This window comes from Gavialis gangeticus, unplaced genomic scaffold, assembly GCF_001723915.1.
Source record: "Gavialis gangeticus isolate Ggan-Ray unplaced genomic scaffold, GavGan_comp1, whole genome shotgun sequence".
Classification (NCBI taxonomy): domain Eukaryota; kingdom Metazoa; phylum Chordata; order Crocodylia; family Gavialidae; genus Gavialis; species Gavialis gangeticus.
In genome coordinates, this window is record NW_017729018.1 from 2362346 (window position 1) to 2383050 (window position 20705).

The window sequence follows — 20705 nt, forward strand, 5'->3', positions numbered from 1 at the left end:
GATTGTCCGCAGGCCTGACTGGGCCCACAGGTCAGCCCACAAGTTGGATCTGGCGTGTGGGGCTGGTCCAGCCCCATGCACTGCATGCAGCATGTGTGCTGGTCCAGCCCCTTGTGGCACATACAGCGCATGCTGGATCTGGCCCTGTATCTGGCAGGAGTACAAGGTGGCTGGAGAGAGGCCCGGACCATGCTGTCCCATGTGGTTGCTCTGCAACCAAATGCGCTGTCCAGTGAAGGGGATGATGCTGTTGGGTTTGGTTATTGTATTCTGTTATTGGCCTGTGAAGTGGCTGTGGGGACAGGCAACAGGTGAACCATGGGTAAGATGGAACCCAAGGCCACGAGCTGATTGGTTGATGGCAGCCAATGCACAGTGTTCCTTGGCAACCAGGTCCGTCTGTGGCCGAGCAGATGCCTCGCCTCCCGGGCTGTGTGACTTGCACGGCTGTGAGTACCCGCTCCGCAACTGGGGCAGTCCCATCACTCTGTTGTGACTTGGATCAGCTTGGGGATGACAAATTGGAGTTTATCTATTGCTGAGTTAATACCTGCCTTCATTGGGTCTTAGCCCATGGGTTGGGGGAATGCATTCCCTTCCTAACCTCAGTTTCTAATTTCCTCATTTGTAACAGCTTGAACTCACCAATGGTGCAGCACCCTTGCAGGGACCCTACATTTAGGGCAGGGGCCCGTCTTAGGGCAGAGATGGAGCTTGGGACTGGAGACCAGGACGCTTGAATATAGGGATGGCAGTAGAGAGGCAAAACATCAGCCTGAGTAGCTCCTTGGCTGCTTATGTTAATAAATATATATCAGGGAAAGGGATGCCAAGTGCCTCCTCCCCCTGCCCCCCCACCCCTCCTCATCAGTTTGGGGGACCCTGGGGAGGCATTTAGAGATCAATTAGAAGAGGCCTTTTATCAGAACCAAGGTGAAACCCAATAAAGTGAAAGCTGTCCGTCTGCAGGGTGTGTTTTTGGTGGGAAAGGCTGCTCCCATGAAGGTGAAGGAGGAAATAACTGGAGAAAATAACCTAGGGCTCAAGTGTACAGCATGCTTTTTGAAGTGAGGGGAGCAGAAGGGTGTTAATGGAAGTAGAGTCGCTGTCATGTCAGATAAGAAGAGAGCCGAGAGAGTTTCAGGAATGAGGCCACAGAATTGCAGCACTCTGGGCCCTGAGGGTGCTTGGCTCTGCTGCTCAGCACATCCCCGGGCAGGCTCCCTTTGTGTCCTCATCTCTGATCTTGTCTCTGGCATCTCAGTGCACCTCAGCACTGCTCTGCTCTGCCCCCAGCTTATTCTGCTTCTGTTCCTCTACTTCTTGGGTGCCATCACCACCGTATGGTCACCTGGAGCGCTGCTGGGGTTCCCTTCCCAGAACAGCGGGCCCATATTCTTAGCTGGGGCCTTCAGTTGCTAGAGCAAAGAAGTAATAATAACAACCCAGGTGCCTCATGGGGAATCTCTCATTGCCATGGGTGACACCTTTTCCTGGCTTCTTTTCAGGATGGCTAAGGAGGCCCACTCTTGCCTAAAGCCCCGTATGGCCTGGGAGCAGGCTGAATCCTCCAGAAAGAGCAGTGCAAAAAGGAGCCCAGGAGAGAAGTTGGGGCAGTGCTTGTCTCAGCACTTCCAGGAAGGTAAGCAAGCAGCCTTCAGGCAGGGAAAGGGAGGGGACTGCAAACACAGACCATGCCAGGGTTGGAGCCCTGCCGGGTACCGGAGCTGGAATGGCACAGGGAAGGCTCCAGCAAACAAGGACCTGACCCTACCCTCCCTGACTGTTTTTTTGGGCCCCCCAGGAGAGAGACAGGAGCAGCAAGCAGACAAGTTCAGTGCCTGTGCCAGTCCTTGGCAGGTGATGCAGCTTCCCATTCTGGACAATGTCTTAGGGACAGAGCTGGCAAGTCAGTCAATTGACGGTTCAAATCATGCCAACTGACCATGGCTGAACATTGTCAAATAGTCCGTGAAGCCAAGAATGCCTGTGGGTAGGTGGCAGCCTACCTTTGTTATGAGATCCTGGTGTCATCTGTTAGCAAGGGCAGGAGTGAGGGCTCATTGTCCTCACCAGAAGTCAGGATCCATATGCACATGGAGTCCATTTAGAAGTAGGCACCCCCTGTCCTGCTCTGCTCTCCTGAGTTCTTCCAGCCTCCTTTCCCTTCCCACGTTAAGGCACATGGGGCTGCAGGAACTACTCTGTGCTTAGGGAGGAACCAAGCCCAACAGCATGGGAAAGTTGACTTTTATAGTTGCTATGTGTGTTTCATTCTGTTTAATTTCATTGCATTCTTTTCTGGTGTGTTTTTAATTATTTGGGCTGATCCTACAGTTTGGGGATAAGAGCCAAGGAGAAGAACTGTTCAGTTTTGAATGCTGTTCACATTTTCACTTACCTGTAATAATTGATTACATTATGTGGGAATTTAATTTATTTCACAATAATAGTTAGCTAACTTGTATTTTTTATATGATTGGCATAAGGATCTAACGTGGTGATTTCCAGCCAGGGTGCTGTCGTTAGCACTGTTGAGTGTGCAAACATGATTCACATGGTAAACCCAGAGATTTCAAATAGGAATTCACAGAGCTAAAAACATTCTGCCCTGCTGCGATCTTTCTGAGTTCTTTGCAACACAAGACTTGCTCGGTTATTTTCCTGTAGTCAAACAACAATGAAAACTAAGAGCTGGCATTTTCCCAGGGGTGCCTTGAGTCAATTTAGGAGTGCCTCAAGTCTTAAAAGGTTGAGCACAACTGTTCCAACCTATTGAAGATTAAAATCTCTCTTGTTCCTTTTCCCATAAATTAATGTTTAAAATATTTGACCATTATTTGACAAGATTTGACCAATCAATTGACTATATGCCTTTTCTGACTGACCTTATACCCAACCCTAGTTAGGGGCTGTACTCCCTGACAAGCAGTTGGGAGTCTGTTTCCTGTGGTATCTTTGGCAATGGTAGCCCTGGAGGCAAGGACTGCTGTCCCAGATGCACCCTGATGCATAAGGGGCTGATACATTGCCAGGCTTGTGGGGAAGGGGGTAGGGGAGGAGTGGGGGAACACATTGCACTTATCAGTGCTCTGTCTTTTTATCAGATTCACCTTCCTGTCCAAGATCCTCTGGTGTGATGGAGCCAGACATGGAAAAGGACGAGTGTCTGGCCTACATCAAAGCCTTCCTTGCAGGCAACAAAGAGGTACCAAGAGCTGCTTTCTTACCTGGGACATGATCCTCAGCAGCTCATAGATTTCATAGACATTAGGGCTGGAAGGGACCTCGGAAGATCATTGGCTTCAGCCCCCTGCCCCAGGGGCAGGAAGTCAGCTGGGGTTATAGGATCCCAGCAAGAAGAACATCCAGGTTTCTCTTGAAGGCATTCAAAGTAGGTGCTTGAACCACCTCCAGCGGCAGGCCATTCCAGACCTTGGGGGCTCGGACAGTAAAGAAATTCTTCCTTATGTCCAGCTTGAAATGGTCTTGCAGGAGTTTATAACCATTCGACCTCGTCATCCCTTGGGGCGGTCTGGTGAACAAACTTTCGCCCAGGTCCTGGGGAACACCCCTTATAAAACTTATAAGTGGCCATCAGGTCACTCCTGAGTCTGCGCTTTTCCAGGCTGAAAAGTCCCATGGCTCTCAGCTCATGTCTTTCTCCTCCATATCCCACTTCTCTCCTGCATCTAATGCCACACTTCATGCTCCTGGGCCTTGTGACAGGTACTTGCATATGGACAGAACAGACTCCTGCTGGGACCAAGCCCTACCATTGCCTAGCCATGTCCTTACTATTAGGGGCCTGTCCCTAGTTCCAGGAAAAGCTGAATCCTGAGAGGCTACATAATTTGCTGAAGGCCACATCAGGAGTCTGTGGCAGAGCAGGGAACTGATCTCAGATTTCCAGAGCAACAGTCTAATGACTAAACTTCCTGACTTTCCTTTTTCATTAATAATGGGGGGAGGTGGGGGAAGTAGGGGGAATGGCTTTTGCGGTGACCTCTATGTCTTTTGCCTTTTTTTGCAGGTGACTAGCCACTTGTCCAAGAGCTTCTTGCATCCAGCCTGCCAGCAGGAGGTGCAGGCACACTACCCACAGCTCTGCATGGCCCTGCTCTTTCGGCTCGCCCACCTGGTCCAACCAGAACCTCAGGGCATCAACTTCTTCTGGGGGGAGTACCGGAGCCAGAAGATGCCCATCCCAGCCACCCCTGTCAGGTGCTCCATCCCAAGCCTCTTGTACACTTCCACTGACCCCAGCACAACATCTTTCGCTTGCCCAGAGCTGGCCCAGGGCTCAGGGTCTGTGACCTGGGGTCTGCTCTGAATGCAGGTCTGCAGTGGGTGACCTGAAAGCCTTGCTGCAAGGGGCTGGCTATGTGGAGCAGATCATCTCCATCCAGAAGCAGGGGGGCTGGGACATGATGATGAACTTTGAGGCACACCACAGAGGTGTTGGCTTGCTTGCCAGGTGAGAGCCTTGTCCCCTACCTGCTGTTTTCTCTGATCCTCCTCTTTGGGCTATGGGGACCTCTACAAGCTTCTCTTCCCTGATTGAAGAGGCAGGCTTCCCACTAACACCAAGAAGCAGGCTGCAGCTTTGGTGCTAGTGGCCACGGGGTTCTTTGAGAAGAATGGAAATCATCTGTAGAAAATCTGTCCTGTGCTGAAAGGCTTAGAGATGCTGCTGCTGTAGCACTGAGGCAAGATCTGGTGGGACCAAGTACAACTGGGGAAAGATGCAAGAATACCTGATCATCCAAGAGGGATTGGTTTTGACCCACTGAAGCCCTACTGTGCATGTCCTGCTTTTCTCTCAGTCCCAAGGCTGCTTGATTGGATGTGTTCTAGGGATGGACTTCCCTTGTAGAGTGACTTAGGGCTTGGGTCTGCAGCACACAAACATGGGAAGATTTTGACTGGACAGGAAATGGCTTGTGCCAGTGGAGGGTCACCTTTTGGTCACCCTGTCCTGTGGGATATTGCTAACCATATGTATCAGTGAAAACCAGCAAAGCAAAGCCCCTGTCTGCTTTTGTAACAAGGGTGTTGGTGTTTCCCATGCCAGAGCAATGCAGAGGAACCCTGTTGAAGAGCGCTCCTGGATGATCCATCACCTCCTGAATGTCCTAAGGAGCAGGGACAAGACCCAGCACCTCTCAGCCTTGGCTTTCCTTGTTGAGGTGAGCCTTGCAGGCAGGTGGCACATGTCCCAGGGCTACTCAAACTCCGTCCCCTTCTTTCTGTCTAGGTGGACGCTTCCCAGGCTGCAGTGCTTGTGCCAGTCAATGAGCCTTGTGGGCTCTCAGGTTCTCTGGCTCTCAGTTTACTTCATAATGGACATGATCGGGTATAAGAAATTCATATGTGGACTCATACGCACATTCACATACTATCTGCAACCTAGGCCCAGAAACCACCGCTGGCTAAGTGGGGTCCTAGGATCAGGACAGGTCAGGTCTTGAGAGTGACCTTTACAGCAGAATGATGTGCCCATGCTGCTTCCACACTGCATGTGATAGCAGGCCCCATGATGCAGGCAGGTCACCCGGGAATAGCCCCACTTACTACCTGCCTCTTTTGCTTGTACTTTAGCTTCTCCACTGCGCTGATCTCAGTTACCAGCTGGAAGAGGTTGTCCTGAGGCTGAGATGGCAGCTGAGCAACCAAAAGCTCCTAGTTCGCTGGCTAGCACTGCAAGGACTCCTCAACCTGGCCTGTCAGCCTGAAAAGGTTAGAGGGATGACTGGCTGGGTGATGAGCACAGCAACCCATTGAACTGCACTAGACATGTCTGAAGGACAACCCCAGCACCCAGTGCTGGAGAACTGGTATGGGGCATAGAAACCAGCGCAGGGCTGGGAGATACTAGACTAGGAGTCAAGAGAGCTGCAGGCTCCACACAGCTCTGCCAAAGACCTGCTGGGTGACCTTTGGAGTGTCCCTTTCCCCCATAGTTTCATAGTTTCATAGTAGCTAGGGTCAGGAGGGACCTGAACAGATCATATAGCCTGACCCCCTGCCACAGACAGGAATGAATGCTGGGTTCACAAGACCCCAGACAGGTGCTCATCCAACCTCCTCTTGAATTTGCCCAAGGTAGGGGCGAGGACCACTTCCCTGGGTAGTTGATTCCAGATTTTGGCCACCCTAACTGTAAAAAATTGCCTTCTGATCTCTAACCTAAGCTTATTCACCATCAGCTTATTACCATTGTTCCTTGTCACCCCAGGTGGTGCTGGGGAGAAAAGGACTCTACCTATTTCCTGTTGATCTCCCCTGATGAGTTTGTAGGCAGCCACCAGGTCCCCCCTCAGCCTCCTCTTGCTGAGGCTGAGCAGGTCCAGGTCAGGCTGGCCACATCCCTTTTGAAGTGTGGCGCCCAGTACTGGATTCAGTACTCCAACTGCGGCCTGACCAAAGTCGCATAGAGGGGGAGTATCACCTCTCTGAACTGGCTTGAGATGCATCTGTGGCTGGCCTTGCTGGCTGCAGTCTGGCATTGGTGGCTTATGTTCATCTTGGAGTCAATAATGACTCCAAGATCCCTTTCCGCCTGTGTGCTTTCAAGAGGGGAACTCCCCAGCCTGTGTGTGTGCTGTGGATTCCTTCTCCCAAGGTGCAGCACCCTGCATTTGTCTATGTTGATGCCCATTCTATTCTCATCTGCCCACTTTTGTAGTCTGTCTAAATCTATTTGCAGCCTCTCTCTCCCTTCAAGTGCGTCCACCTCGCCCCACATCTTAGTGTCATCAGCAAACTTGGACAGTGTGCTTTCCATCCCCTTGTTCAAGTCACTGATGAAGATATTAAACAGTGCGGGCCCAAGGCCATTGTCTGGCTTGTCTATTGGGGTTGAAAACCCTACTGGGTATGGGCTCTCTATCCACAGTGGGACTCTGGTTGTAGCTGGGAACTCTTGGGCCTATAGTCCTTGAAATCCTACTAACATGGCAGTAGCCTCAGGGCTGTGGGCTTTGGAAGTCCCAGGTTCAACACTGAGAACTGAAGGTCAGTGATACACAGGCCCATAGGCCATTCCCTGTAATGTAGGAATGTTTTTGTTCTGCATTTCAGCCCCTCTGTGTTTTTCTGTGCAGTTGATCAGAGCTCTTTCTCAGCAGGAGCACTGAAAAGAGCCCATGGAGTGACGGCCCTGTGCCTACATGGTCTTTTCACATGCTCAACTCCTACAGGAGAAGGCAGGAAAAGAGAGCAATGCAAAACTCTAGAACTCTTTGTTCAGAGATGATACCTTGTACTAGACCAACCAAGAAATCACAAAAAGAAAAGGGAGCCCTTTTTTTTTACAGACTTGGCAGCACTTAAGAATTGGAAGGGGAAGAGTTTCTTGATGGCCTGAGCCCTGGGCAGGTCTGATTTGGGAAGCTCTGACCATCAGCAGGTGACCTGCATGTGAAGTGTGAGGGTAGTTATAGGAGTTCATTTCCATTCCCTGCATTCCCTGAGTCCTGCACAGATTTGCATTTGCTTGTCTGTACCTTCTCTATGAATTTCCTCCCCCACCTTTTTTGTACTTCTTCCTCAAGGCTGTCTGGGATCCTTGGTGGCTGCTTTTGAAATGTTCTAAAATGGGGTTAATCTGAATACAACAATGGACCAAACTCAGAGCTCATCTGTCAGATAGGAGCTCTCTTCACCCAGAGGAGGAGGGATGGTCCGTGGGGGTCAGGACCTTCTGACTCCAAGCACTGCTACTGCTACTGTTCTGTAACCTGGGTCAGATTTGTTTCAACTTCCCACTTATATATGGGTGCTGGTGCCCAGCTGCCTCCAGCTGGAAGTTTTGGTACCAAGATGACTGGTTGATTTTAAAGCCCCTTCTTTCATACAGGTGGTGACACTCCATTACTTGCTGCCAGAGCTCCTTGAGCAGCTGAAGGAGGCAGACAGGGATGTGATTGCAAAAGTGTTGATGGTCATCAGGCACATCCTCACCACCCTGGGCAGCAGGAGAGCCAGCCGGGCTGCTCTGCTAGTAGCTGAGAAGATTCTGCCCTTCTTTGACGATGTAAGGCCCGGCAGCCAGAGTGAGACTGCGCATGTTCTGTGCCTACATTTGGGTGTGTGCGTGCGTGTGTGTGCGTGTGTGGTGTGTGTGAGAACTGAAATCTGACCTTGCAGCTCCACCATGAATGAATAGTGCAGTCAGTGATCTGACTCCATTTCAATACTCTTCCTTTCATGTCCCCTAGCCTCCCCTGTTTCTGCTCCTCCACATTCCCTGCAGACCATGTGGCAGCAAAAGGCAGACCTCAGGGCCTTCCAACCCCCACCCCAAATCCACTCCCTTGATTTTTCTTACAGTTTGAGCAAACCCTGCCCTCAGCTGCTGATCTGAACTGGGGGACAAATAGGCAATTGTCACGAAAAATGAAATCAGATGGCATCTGCCCTTTCGGCCCCATTCGCCCAGTCTGAACAGCTTCCATTCCCTCATCCCTTCTGGTGCTCTGTAAATCTGCTCCCCAGCAGCTGAATTCTTGCAGGCTCTGCCCGATGGGCTGCACTGTGCAGGCATACAGGCCAGTTGGGCTACCTGAGCCCTCTCCCTTGCAATGCAGGAGGGTTTGTCAGAAATGATGTTCTGTCGGTGTCTACAGCCTCCCCGCACCCTCGGTTGTCCCTCTCCAGAAAACTGTGCCCCCCTACCCCCAGAGCCACATACACCCCAGACAATTCTTTCCACCCTGGCAGAGGGCAATTTAAAAACAAGCAACATGTGGTTACTGGAGAGTCAGAAATATCTCTGTCTGCACCAGGCATTTCAATCCCACTGAGTCCTATTTGTGTCTTCTTTGGAAGGAATAAACCCCAACAACATTTTTTTCTCTCTCCTCCGCTCTGCTGGCTGCTTGCAGGTGTCCAGCCGGCTTCGATTGCTCACCATCTCCCTGTTTGGAGACCTGCTGAGGTTAGTGCAGAGGATGGACAAACAGAGCACGAAGAAGTATGTCCTGAAGAGTCTTGTTTCATTGTTCTTCCACTTGGAGGATGTGAACCCCAAGGTGTCTGAGGTGGGTGCCAAAGCTGGAGCTGAAGGCTGAGAGTTGAAGAGTGCCTGGTGATTTGGGATCCAAGCTGAGGCCTCTCTGAGGGGACATGTGTGTTGGAGGACAGAGGTTTTGTGGTTCTTCTCATCTGGGCCCTTTTCATTTGGATCACATTGGGCTGCCAAACCAGAGGATGGAGGCCACCATCTTCCCTGCCCCATCTGTCACCAGGCTTGAGCTACCAGCTGTCCCAGGGGCGGGCAATTATTTCAGACAGAGGGTCGCTTACTGAGTTTTGGCAAGCCATCGAGGGCTGCATGACAAGCAGCCAGGGGCAGATAAATATTAATTTTCTAAATTTTTTAGGGGCCCCACGGGCTGAATAGAATGGCTTGGTGGGCTGCATCTGGCCCCCGGGCCACATTTTGTCCTAGCCTGAGCTATCCTGAGCACATGTCCTTCCCTAAGCAGATGAGCCAAGGTGATCTCCTTATGACTCCAGACCATCACAGGTAGTATGGGTAGTGTAAGCCAGGAAATAGCAAAGTCCCAAGGCAAACAGCAAGAGGAAAAGTGGACTCTAGACCTCAGATACTTCTCTGGACCTTGTCTGGTAGAGCCAGGCAGCTATTGATAGCCATGAAATGATGATGAGCTGAATTTGCAAAGTGACTTTGATGCCCAGTGCAGCCAAACTGCCCCTGTAGATGCCTAATGTCAAATTTAAATCCTCAGAATGCTCTCTCATCTGGGAGGCACTGAAATGCTTGAAAATAGCCTGATCCTGGCTGTGGTGAGAACTAAAGCCCTTACTCCTGAGACGTACAACTCTGCTTACTCAGCCAGTGAATTCTCAGCTTGTTGCCCAGTGGAAGAGCTTCCACAGACAAGCTGGCAAGAGCCCTCACCCTACAGGATCCCAACTCCTGCGATGAGACCGTTCACCTGGGAGATGCACATTTCCATTGTGTCATGCAGGGGAGGGAATTGCTCCTGGGTCTCCTCAACTGCAGAAGCACTCTAACTACTGACTTTCACAGGTATAAGATGGGGGTCACTGCTTCTTTGCTGGCCCTGTTCTGTGCAGGGCTCACTCCAGCCCATGTTTCCTTAGACCTCCCCACAAGGTCAGGCCCAGTTTGGGACTCTAACAGGGTAGATGTGAGCCAGGCACTGGCCTATTGGCTCCTCCTGTGATCGAGGCAGCTCTGGCAATGTCCAGCAGTAGAAAATGTGGGAGCCTGGGGAGTGTCACTGGCAAATTTTTACCCACGACAGCTTTTGGCCACTGCCTAACACTTCTATAGGCACCAGGTACCTGAACCCTTCTGTGGCTGCTGGTCTAAAGGTCTTGCCCAGAATCAGAGACAGCACCGAGATGGACTCTGAGAGAACAACCATGAAGGGCCAGGAAGCATTTGTGTTTCTAAGCAACTCCTTGGGACTTTGGGTCCCATTGCTACTAAGTCTCCCTGCCATTTCTGTTTTCCAGTCATCTTGGGGCACCCTCTTCACTGCTGCAGCACTTCTTGGTTGGACAGAGATCCAACCCCTTATCCAGAGGAAGGAGACATGGAAGATCTGTGAGTGCCTGGTAAGGGCAGCCCTAAAGGCTTTCCAAATGACTGAAAGGGCCCCTGTAAAGCCTGACCCCAGATTTGACATGGCACTGGATGTAGGTAACCTGTTTTTAGGGAGTTTGGTGTGGGAAGGCTCCTTTCCCAGGCTCTGCTCCATACCTGACCCCAAGCTACTGGAAGGTTGGGCCAGCGGTTGTCCTTATCTGTGTGATTCCTCCTACCCAGCACAGGACATTGGGGTGGGCTCTGGGGTGTGACCTCCCTCAGCTCCTGCCATGTGGCCCAGAGCAAGGGACGGTCTGTAATAGCCTAATGCCTCCTGGGCCTCTCTTTTAGCTAATGAGGAACAGGAGGCGAGCTGATGATTTCCTGATAGAGAGCCTTGTCTACATAGAGAACCCTCAGGATCCCATCCGTGAAGCAGCGGTCAGGTTCATTGGTAAGTCACAAATCCTCAGGTTCCCTTGACCAAGGGCTCAGGATCCCATTCCCAGGCTGCTGCTCTGTCCCTGCTGGCAGCAAGAATCCACCCCTTGGCTATCGGCATCCTGATGGCCTGGTGCAGGAAACCTTGGGAAGCAGACTCTTAGCAAACTGCCCCAGGCAGGGCTCTATCAAACCTCTGTCTCCATCAAGCCCTTTTCTCTTCACTAGCTTTGTCATGGAACCTCCTTTGGCTCATCTTCGCCTCCCAGGAGATGTGGGAGCTTGTCTATGCTCAGTAGGGACACTGTGAGGCCTCACTGTGATGAGAGAGTCAGGAGCTGTGTAGGACAGGGCTTGCACGATGTAATGGACTGTTTGTGTGTCTAGGACTTGCTGCCCGGCAGATAGAGGACCAGAACGAGGAAAAACTAGACAAACTCTGCAGTAGTGAGTGGTGACACAAGTTATGATACCTGGGGCTTGAGGGGCAGGATAGTCCAGGGTGAGAGATTGGTTTGGGAGTTGGAAGACCTGCTTTCAATGTCACAGATTTTTTTTCTGTGACCATGGAGGGTTCAGTTTCTGTGGGCCTCCATCCTCCATCTACACTAGGCAGATGTAGGTGGTGGTTTGTGAAAAGAAATACATTCAAGTCTGCGAGAAGCTCCAGTAATAAACTGCTATGTACAGTGTGAATATTTATATGCCACCACCTTGGGAGGGACCTCTTGGGGATGTTTTGGGAAAATCATTTGTCCTTCCTGCTTAGCAAATTCCTGTTAATTTATTTCCGCTCATCCCATCATCAGAGGAAAGGGGTGTGGGGGGGCGGTTCTTGGGCTCTCCTCAGTTCCAAAGGTTTGATCTGTGCTTTCTTTCTTTACATTTTAGTCCTGAATGACCTGCTTCTGGACCAGAAGCCCTCTGTCAGCACCCTGGCTTCTCAGACGCTCCTGATTCTGAAGGTCACATGGAACCAGCCGGCAGCAGGATGCACCCTAGGGACCCTCTTCACTGCCTGTCTCACCTTCTGTCGGGGGGTATAGCCATGGTGAAAGACATGAGAAGCAGCAGCCAGTGCCATCATGACTCACTTTCTTCTCCATCAGCCTTTTCTCCTCCCTTTTGTTCATATTTATGCTATTACTTATTTCCCCTGTATAAAGGCGGCCTTCCTCCTCCATTCTTTTGTGAGGTGTTTTATTTATGAAGGCAAAGGTATGAACAAGCATATCCACTGGAAAACCAGATGCCACCCACCCCATTGGAGCTTCAGTACTTCACTGCATCTACAGAGATGCCTTGGGGTATTCAGTAGAGACCTACTCCTTCTGCCTGATACAGCACATGGACTACTGCACTGGATCAGGGTACCCCAGCTGGAGAAGCTGGAAAGCTTGAACAAGGGTATAGCTATACCCACTCATCAAGGGTTGGCATCTGTGGAAACTTCTCAGGGCAAGAATAGGTCCCTGGCATTGCAATCCTTGTCCTGCAGAGACATGGGGGTCCATTGCTATGTGTGTTCCCAGTATGCTGTTGAAGAGTCTGTATGTGGCTTTTTCAATGGTTTCCAGCCTGCATGGAGTTGCAAATGGCCATAGCGGTCTCCATCTCTGAGATAATCTTGATGTCCAGCTGTGCTGCCATGTGCAGTAGGTATGTCCCTGGCTCAGGGACCATGCAGGCTTTCAGAGCTCTCAGGAGCTTGAGGCCAAGAACAAAGAGAATCTCCTAGCAGAGCTTCAGTGCCTAGGGTATAGGTGCAGGGCCTTCTGTGACTCCACACATTGGCACAGGGTAAAGACCAGAGATGAAGTTCATTCTTACACCTGGCCTGGGCTTCAAAACCCAATTTTTCAAGGGAGGTGGAAGAATGGACTTCCCCGAGCAGAGACCTATGGCTTAGGACAACATGAACCCAAATCCAGGCCAACTTCCCCAAAACACAAGGTAAAGACACTGCTCAGATCAGACCGAGAGTTTGGGGATGGTCAGAGGCAGACAGCACCGACTGGGGCATGGCAGACAGCATTGATTGGGGCATGTGGGTTTGGTCATGAAATGTGCTGATGGATCTGCTGCCTGGAGGTCCTTCTGCAGAGGCTTAGCACAGTGCTATGGCTTGGAAGCAGTCCATGGGCATAGCCTCATGCATGGGTCCTAATTACTCTGCCCTAGAGGCTCATTCTGCAATGTAGCCGCACTCCATCTCCACCTCTTAGATTCTGATCCTAGGTCTCTCTGTGTCTTTACCTTCCAAGGTGCTTCCTAGCCCTTAGTTTAGGGGCAGGCAATTATTTCGGGTGGAGGGCCACTTACCAAGATTTAGCAAGCTGTCAAGGGCCGCATGGGTAGCTCTTCTCCTTGACAGGTGCCCCGCCCCCCGGTCACCATCTTGGGACTGGAAGTTCCACCTCCTAACCCCTGACCTTAACCCCTAATGCCAGAAGTCCCTCCCTTTGCCCCTGGAAATACTTCTTTCAACAAGGCGGTTTGCCATCTCAAAGCCAGAAAAAATACCAATTTATATTCTACAACATTCATTAATTTGATTTCAAAAAATATTTTTGTCCTGGTTTACATGTGTTTGTGTTGTGTACACAGAGGGGACTGCATAATAGCTTAAAATGAAGTCGGACTCTTGTATATTGTGGGGGGGGTAGGGAGCATGGGTATAGGTTTGTGGGGTACTGGTAGTGTGTGGGTATGTGGGGTGTGGGGGTGTGAGTGTGGGGTGAGGGAGCATGTGGGCGTGTGTGTGTAGATATGTGGGGTGTGGATGGATATGGGGTTTGTGAGGGAATGAAGGGTTGTGGGTGTCTGTCTGTATGGCAGTGCGATGGGGGTATGGGTGCATGTGTATGGGGGCCAATGTGTGTAGGACTCACCCTAGGAACACCCACACCCACACCCACACACACCCACACACACCCACACACACACACACAAACACACAGTCTCTCTCACACTCTCTCTCTCACACACACGCATATACACATGCACACGTACACAGTCTCTCCCTCCCTCATTGCTGTCTCTTTCTCTCCTTCCCCCTCCCTCATTGCAGGCACATGCACCATGTCTTTCCAGTGCTGGATGAGAAAGGGGTGGGAACAACTTTCTTTCCTTCAACTCAGTTCCAAGGAGAACAAACAGAGCTCCACATTGATCCCAGCCCCTCTAATACCCCTTCTGGGAAACCCACATGCAAACCCTACACCACACAAACCCCTGGCTGCCCCCCAGGCCTGGAGCCAGGTGGCTCCCTGGGTTTCTCACTGCATGGAGGGAGAACAAACTCCCCCAGGGGCCAAAGAGGGACATGGAGAAAACCGCAACTCAAGGGTGGGTGTCTTGCTCCCAGGGGAGGTTTCAATCCAGGGCTCCAGCTCTGAAGGCCTAACCTGGATCCCAGAGCAGGCATTGCAGACACCTCCGCCCTCAGCTTCCTCTCCCTGCAGGACAGAAGCCTGCCAGGAACAGCCCACAGCCTCCCTGAAGCCTGCTGCATCAGCTAGGCCTGATGGAGCTGAGTGCATCTGGTGACAATAGGTGGGAAGAGGGAAGGCTTGGATCCCATAAGTTGCCACAGCACTGAGGGACTCCATGTCCTCACACTTACTGGGATCTCTGCATGTATCAGGACAGGGAGCTGGATCTCTGAGGTGAAAGATCCCACATGGACAGTACCTGCATAGAAATATTAATGTAATCTGTCATCTGAAACCTGGCCCTGTTCCAGCCTGAGGAAGGCATCAGACTCCTCTGGCAAGTACAGTGGGGAAAAACCCTCAGGGAAAATGCAAAGCAATGATTAAGTGAATGTGCAGAATGATGTGCTAAGGCAAACCAAAGCAGCTTCTTTGCAGTGAAGCCCTTATGTGAGCAAATTTCATAAGGATTTACAGCACTGGCATAATAAAGTATCCTGTCTTTTTATTACAAGTTACAGACTACACACCTATTCAGTGGAAGCTTTGTCTAACGCACAGAAAAGGGGAAATGCATTCTTCACTTATGTGGGCAAAACTGTCTGTGTGGCAGGGACCACTGAGTGAATGATTTCTACTGAAGATCACTAATGCAGGTACTTTTATTTTAAGTTCATGTTTTTGTGTGGTCTGTCAGTTTTGATAGAGATCAAGCCTTCAAATTCATCAAATGAGTCCTGATGTTTCCTTTTGGAGAAGACTTGAGATTTTTGGCACGCCTTATGGCTGCCTTTCTTGAAGCTCTCACTCTTTCTTGAGTGATGAGTGGTATCAAAAGCATCAGGACAGTTGGCATTTTTGTCTCTGGGAGGTGGTATCTTTTAGCAGGGTTTTTCAAACACCTGAGACTGAACTTCTTCTTTGGTTGCTTCTCTTCCTTACATCATTTTGTGGCCATATGGATGGACATGATGGAACGTGTCAAAAAAGGATCTGTCCAGAAGCCTTTGGGGCTGGTCTTCTCCTCATCTTCTTCTTATGCCCTCCATGGGATAGTTGATGACAGGGATTCAGCAGAACCTGCAGATTATTAGAATCTGACCAGGCCATGACGTGAGCACTTCTGCTATGGCCATTATGGCAGCTGGAGGCCTGCACTGCTCTGGTTGTAGCCATGCTGAGGTGGACTTTGCAATGTACTATGATACAGCCAATTAGATGCCAGGGTTGCACTATTATATGGTCCAGGCATGCACTATGATATAGTGAATTAGGAGCTAGGGTTTTGGGCACGGGTGCTTGCACAATGGCTTCCATTTGCTCCTTTGTGATTTATTCTTATGTAATACAGCAACAGAATAACAGAACAAGTTCCAAGTAACCTATAAACAGTGGCACTAGGGGATAAGACTACAGTGACAGTTTTAGGCTTGATATCCTTGGCAAGGCATCATCAGTAGCCTGGTCCAGGTCTTCAGTGCAATCACTGAAAAAGATAATTAGGACATTCCTCCATGGTGTGTGCTACAGTTTGGATTTTGCCACACTCATACTTGGGTTCTTTAATAAAATTCCATTTACAAAGTAGGCAGTTGTCTACTATGAGCCTTGTTCAATGTAGTCCAGCTATGCAGGATTAGATTCAGGGTCCATGATAAGAGAATTATTAATGGTGTCAATAGTCTTCCATTGCTGGATCCATTTTCCTTGCTATCAAGGCTTTGCATCATTCAGTTCTTTCCCCACACTCCAAAATGGCCTTCTCAATATAAGCCCTGGCCTTTGGTGGTCATTCATTTCCTCAATGAAATTGTAGTGAATTGAATATAAGCAGTTCTTTGGAGACTTGACGGGGAGGGTGTGAGATAGAAGAGACAGCCAAGGAACATGAAACGTGACTATATCTGCAGGTACCTATCATAAGTTTCATTGTTTCAGTCAATTGCTTTGTGATGAAGAGATCATATTCTGAACACTTGTTCAGGAACAGAAATCCATCCAGTTCTCTGGGTACAAGTGCTGTCCTTCAATCCAGTTGGTTACTGCTAGTGCTGTGCACCAGGGTGCGGACAGTCCAGGTTGGAAACCTCAGTGCTTGACTTGGACGGATCCCAGGCAGGTGACATGACACAGGCTGTTTAAGGTGCCTTTTCTAGTGCACTCTGCACATAGGATGAGCATAGTTGATCTGAAATAGGCCTGCTCAGTCATAAGTGCAGCTGCCTAATCACATGCCTGCCTCAGTTTCAAGTACGAAATAACCATCATACAGTCATTGTCTCTGTATGTGCAGATCTGTGACTAGGGGCAGGTCCATGACTAGAGGCTTCTAGTAATTGCTAGTGTCTGTCCCCATTGCCACTCGCCCATCACTGTGGGACTTGCTATTGAAGGAAAGAGGAGACTGACAGGAAAGAGGAGGGACAAGGCATGGGGCCGAGTCCTGGGCCCTTGCACAACCTGAGCCCCTGCTGGCAACTTGCCACATCTCCCAAAAGTCCCTGTGAAGGGCCTGTGGGGTGTCCCCAGCGCTGCCCCCATGGCTGAATGAGAAAGGTCACTCACGTCTCCAAAAGCATACACTTTGCATGCTCAGATTAAAAAATCTTAACAACTAGCTCACTAAATAGCTAGCTAACTAACGATATAACAATCTAACGAAGTAATGAACTAACAGAGTAATGAACTAATGAATTAAGAAACTAATGAACTAATGAAGTAGTGAACTAACAAACTAATTAATGATCTAACCAACTAATGAACAACCTAACCAACTAAGCAACTAACTCTAGACAACTGAAATGACTGGAAACACTTGTGACTGTGATGAGCAACTGGCTCTGGTGAAGCCACAAGAGCACTGGGAGGAGCCAGGGCCTGACACCGAGGTTTGGGATTGTGATGTCACACTGCGGGGAGCAACACCATTGCCATGGCAACCAGGGGTTTCTCTCCCACATGGGCAAGGTGCTGAGTGCTGGGGCTGTGGGCAGGGGCAAGCACTTTGGGGGGGTCCCATGGAGCCGGGTGGAGTGGTCGTGTTGGGAAGGGCCAGATGTGAAGCCAGCAGTGTGTGGCGGTGGTGCGGCACTGGTACTTGGGAAGCGGCATGCCACCGGCTTTGCATCAGGCTGCTTGCCACTCCCCCCGCGGTGTGCTGAAAAGTGGCTCATGGCTTGGCCACCTGTGCTAAGGGGGCCCGGCACAGGCTGCTTTGTCCTGGGCCCCTAACCCCTTTATGATTGTCTCTGGCTGCGGGCACCTTTGGTCTGGTCTGGCCTGGGGATGTTCCCAGCTCAGGACGACCTTAGATCCTGAACACTTTGGGCATGTTCTCCTTTATTCTCCTTGTGGGCAGCTCCGCAATCATGTTCCCCGTGCACCAGTATATTGCACACAAGGTAGACCAGCTCCACTGGTATTTAGGGTCCTGGCCCAGCCTCTGGTGCTGAATTCCTGTGCACAAACACTGTGCTCCCAGGACAGGGTGGCTGTAGGCAAGATCCTTTGTGTCTTTCCTGGGATACCCTGGCTTTGCTCTCAGGCTCTGGGGAAGCACTTCAGCTTCAGGCAGGTGGGTCCTGCTGGCCATAGGCAGGACATGTCCAGGCTTCTGCTTGTCTCCATGGCCCTGCCACCCTTCCAGGAGCTGCTGCTTGCCCACCTGGCTGGAAGTTAACAACAGGGATAACCCTGGTCCAGGGGATCCTGGTTAAACAGGAGCCCCTGGTGCCAGGTCCGCACCGGTGCCCTTGCTGATCTGTGACCTGTGGGCACATCAGGGCAGTGACTGGGGCTGGGAACACAGAGCGGTTCCCTGGGGCCAGAGCTTAGCTTGGCCTGAGCCCCTTTCTGTGCAGGAGGAATGACAGGATCTTGGGAACAACAGGCCAGAGCAAGGGCTAGCATGGACCTGCCTCCAATGCGACTTCCCTTGCCTGGTGCTGCTGGTCCTGGTCATGGCACAGCAGGTGGACAGTGCCTTTTGCTTCCCCTCTCCTAGTGCTGCACTTAGCAGGGACACACATAGATCCACACACACCTGCACACATACACACTCACACCCCTCAGTGACACTCGTGTGCACACACACACAGCAGCAACAGGCAGGTGCAGGCACACACAAATGCACATGTGCCCCTCCCCATGTGCAAATCCAGTGTTACAAATGCCTCCTAAACCTCCAACCCTGCTCTAGGTGGAGGGAAAAAGCTCCCATTTCCTTAGACACCTACAGGAACCCCCACATGATCCCCAGTGAGGGGTTTCCTCTTTCCCCTGCTCAGATATAACTCAGCACCCCAGCATGGTGCAGTCACTAGGAGAATACTTTCCTGATGAGACTCTTGCCCCTGCACCCACCCCTGCCCCCAGGAAGGGGATGGGATGAAAACATGCAGGTCAGGGGGACAATCCCTGACAATCCTGTCACTCCAGATGGTGAAGGGGCAGGAGGGACAGGCATGGTGATAGTTTTGGTACAACTGAATGGCCAACAGGACACTTGTGGGCTCGTCACATGAGCCCAAGTCCCAGGGATGGGCCCAACAATGCTCACATCCAACGGAGTGTGATGATGAATCCTACAGAGCTCACCCAGGCTTTCCCAGCAGACAGAGCGGTCTCGCCCAGGGACAAACAGGCAGACACCTCCTCCCATCTGCCCTGGCCTCCCCAGACCAGGCCCTGGCACACTCCTCCTATGCAAAGCCCAGGAAGATCCTGCTCAAGGACCTGCCCTGGGATTTTCAGGACCACTGGTGCCAGGAGCTGGGCTTCCCTCCTGGGCCCTGGGCTCCCCTCCTGCAGCATCATGACACCCTGGTCTGGCCCCTGCTCCTCCAGGCCCTGCTCCCAGATGAGTGCTTGGGGGAGGAGTGGGTGGGGGCAGCAGGGGTAGAGTCAAGGCCCCTGATACCCAGTGCCAGGTGCCCCATAGGCAGGTTTGGGGGGGAGGGGCTCTTGGGTCTGTGGGGAGAGATCTGCATCCCATGGCTACCCCCGTTCCCAACATGGAGTCTGACCCCCACCCCTGACCCTCCTGCCTGCCACAGGTGACCCTGGGCCACCTCTAGGCCCAGCCCCTGCAACTTCCTTGCTACCAGTACCCTCTTCTGCTGAGGCTCTTTCCTAGGCCTGTCTCCAGGAGGGGAAGGTGATGGACTCAGAAGGGACATGTGAAGGCCAAGTGAGGCAAATTCAGAGCCACAAACACCTGATAACTGCTGTCCTCCTCTGGCCCCAGAAAGGTTGGGGTCAGCAGGGAATGTCCAGGGGGCTGTGCCCCACAGCAGTCACTCCTTCAGACCAGCACTGTTCAGTCCCGGGCAAAGTGACTCTTCCTTCTCGCTGCTCTGCCAGGTGAGTTCACATCCCGCTGCCCTGAAACACCCAAAAGCCTTTGAAATCCGGAGACCTTGGCACGTTCTGAGCCTGACCAGAGCACCAGGGAGCCCATGACATCTTCCCATGTGCCCAGACAGGGCCTGGCTTGATGCATATTTTTACCCTTTCTTCTGTCCAGGTGCCCGTTCTCAGATATGGAGAGGGAGTTCAGATGCCGGGAGGGCAGGAGTAGGGGGAGGGAGAGAGGGATTTGTGCCTCTCTCCAAAGCCTCCAATTCACCTTTAGCATCAACTCAAAAAAACAGCTCCACCATGTGCCTGGGAAGGGGCTGAAGCATTGGCGATGCATAAAGGGTGCACGCAGGTGCACATGGTGCACCCCCTGAGATCAGCCATGCAACAAGAAGTCCTTTTTTAAATACATAGGTGGTAAAAAGAAGGTTCCAGGTAATGTGGGGCCCTTGCAGGACACACTAGGAAATTTGGTCGTCACACCAGACAACAAAGCTAACCTATTGAACGATTTCTTTGCCTCCATTTTCCTGAGCAGGGACTGGAACAGCCACCCCCCGGGCCCCCCTCAGGCCCCAGGGGAGGCACACCCAGGCCAAGGGTTAGTGAGGAACTAGTTAGGGAACTTCTGGAGGGACTGGATGTATTCAAATCAGTTGGTCCAGACGATCTCCACCTCCGAGTGCTGAGGGAATTGGCTGAGGTCATTGCGGGACCCCTGGTACGGCTGTACGAGCACTTGTGGTGCTCTGGTGTGGTGCCAGAGGACTGGAAGAGGGCCAATGTGGTTCCCATCTTCAAAAAGGGGAGGAAGGAGGACCCGGGAAACTATAGGCCAGTTAGTCTTACCCCAATCCTGGGGAAGCTTTTTGAGAAAATTATCCTGG

The 20705-nt window shown here is 51.3% G+C and overlaps 1 protein-coding gene and 1 long non-coding RNA gene across 2 annotated transcripts in view; one reads left to right on the forward strand and one right to left on the reverse strand.

Moving 5' to 3' along the window:
• The first annotated feature begins 8809 nt into the window (after positions 1-8809).
• LOC109294672 (maestro heat-like repeat-containing protein family member 6) lies at positions 8810-12072 on the forward strand. Its single transcript, XM_019513120.1, has 5 exons — positions 8810-9044; positions 10513-10614; positions 10937-11039; positions 11414-11473; positions 11918-12072. The coding sequence occupies exons 1-5, from the start codon at positions 8955-8957 to the stop codon at positions 12070-12072; spliced, it is 510 nt and encodes a 169-aa protein (XP_019368665.1). The 5' UTR covers positions 8810-8954.
• A 2823-nt stretch (positions 12073-14895) lies between these two features.
• LOC109294755 overlaps positions 14896-20705 on the reverse strand; it is a 10734-nt gene continuing 4924 nt past the window's right edge. Inside the window, exon 3 of the long non-coding RNA XR_002096614.1 lies at positions 14896-15043. This is a non-coding gene — a long non-coding RNA (uncharacterized LOC109294755). The remainder of the gene's footprint in view (positions 15044-20705) is intronic.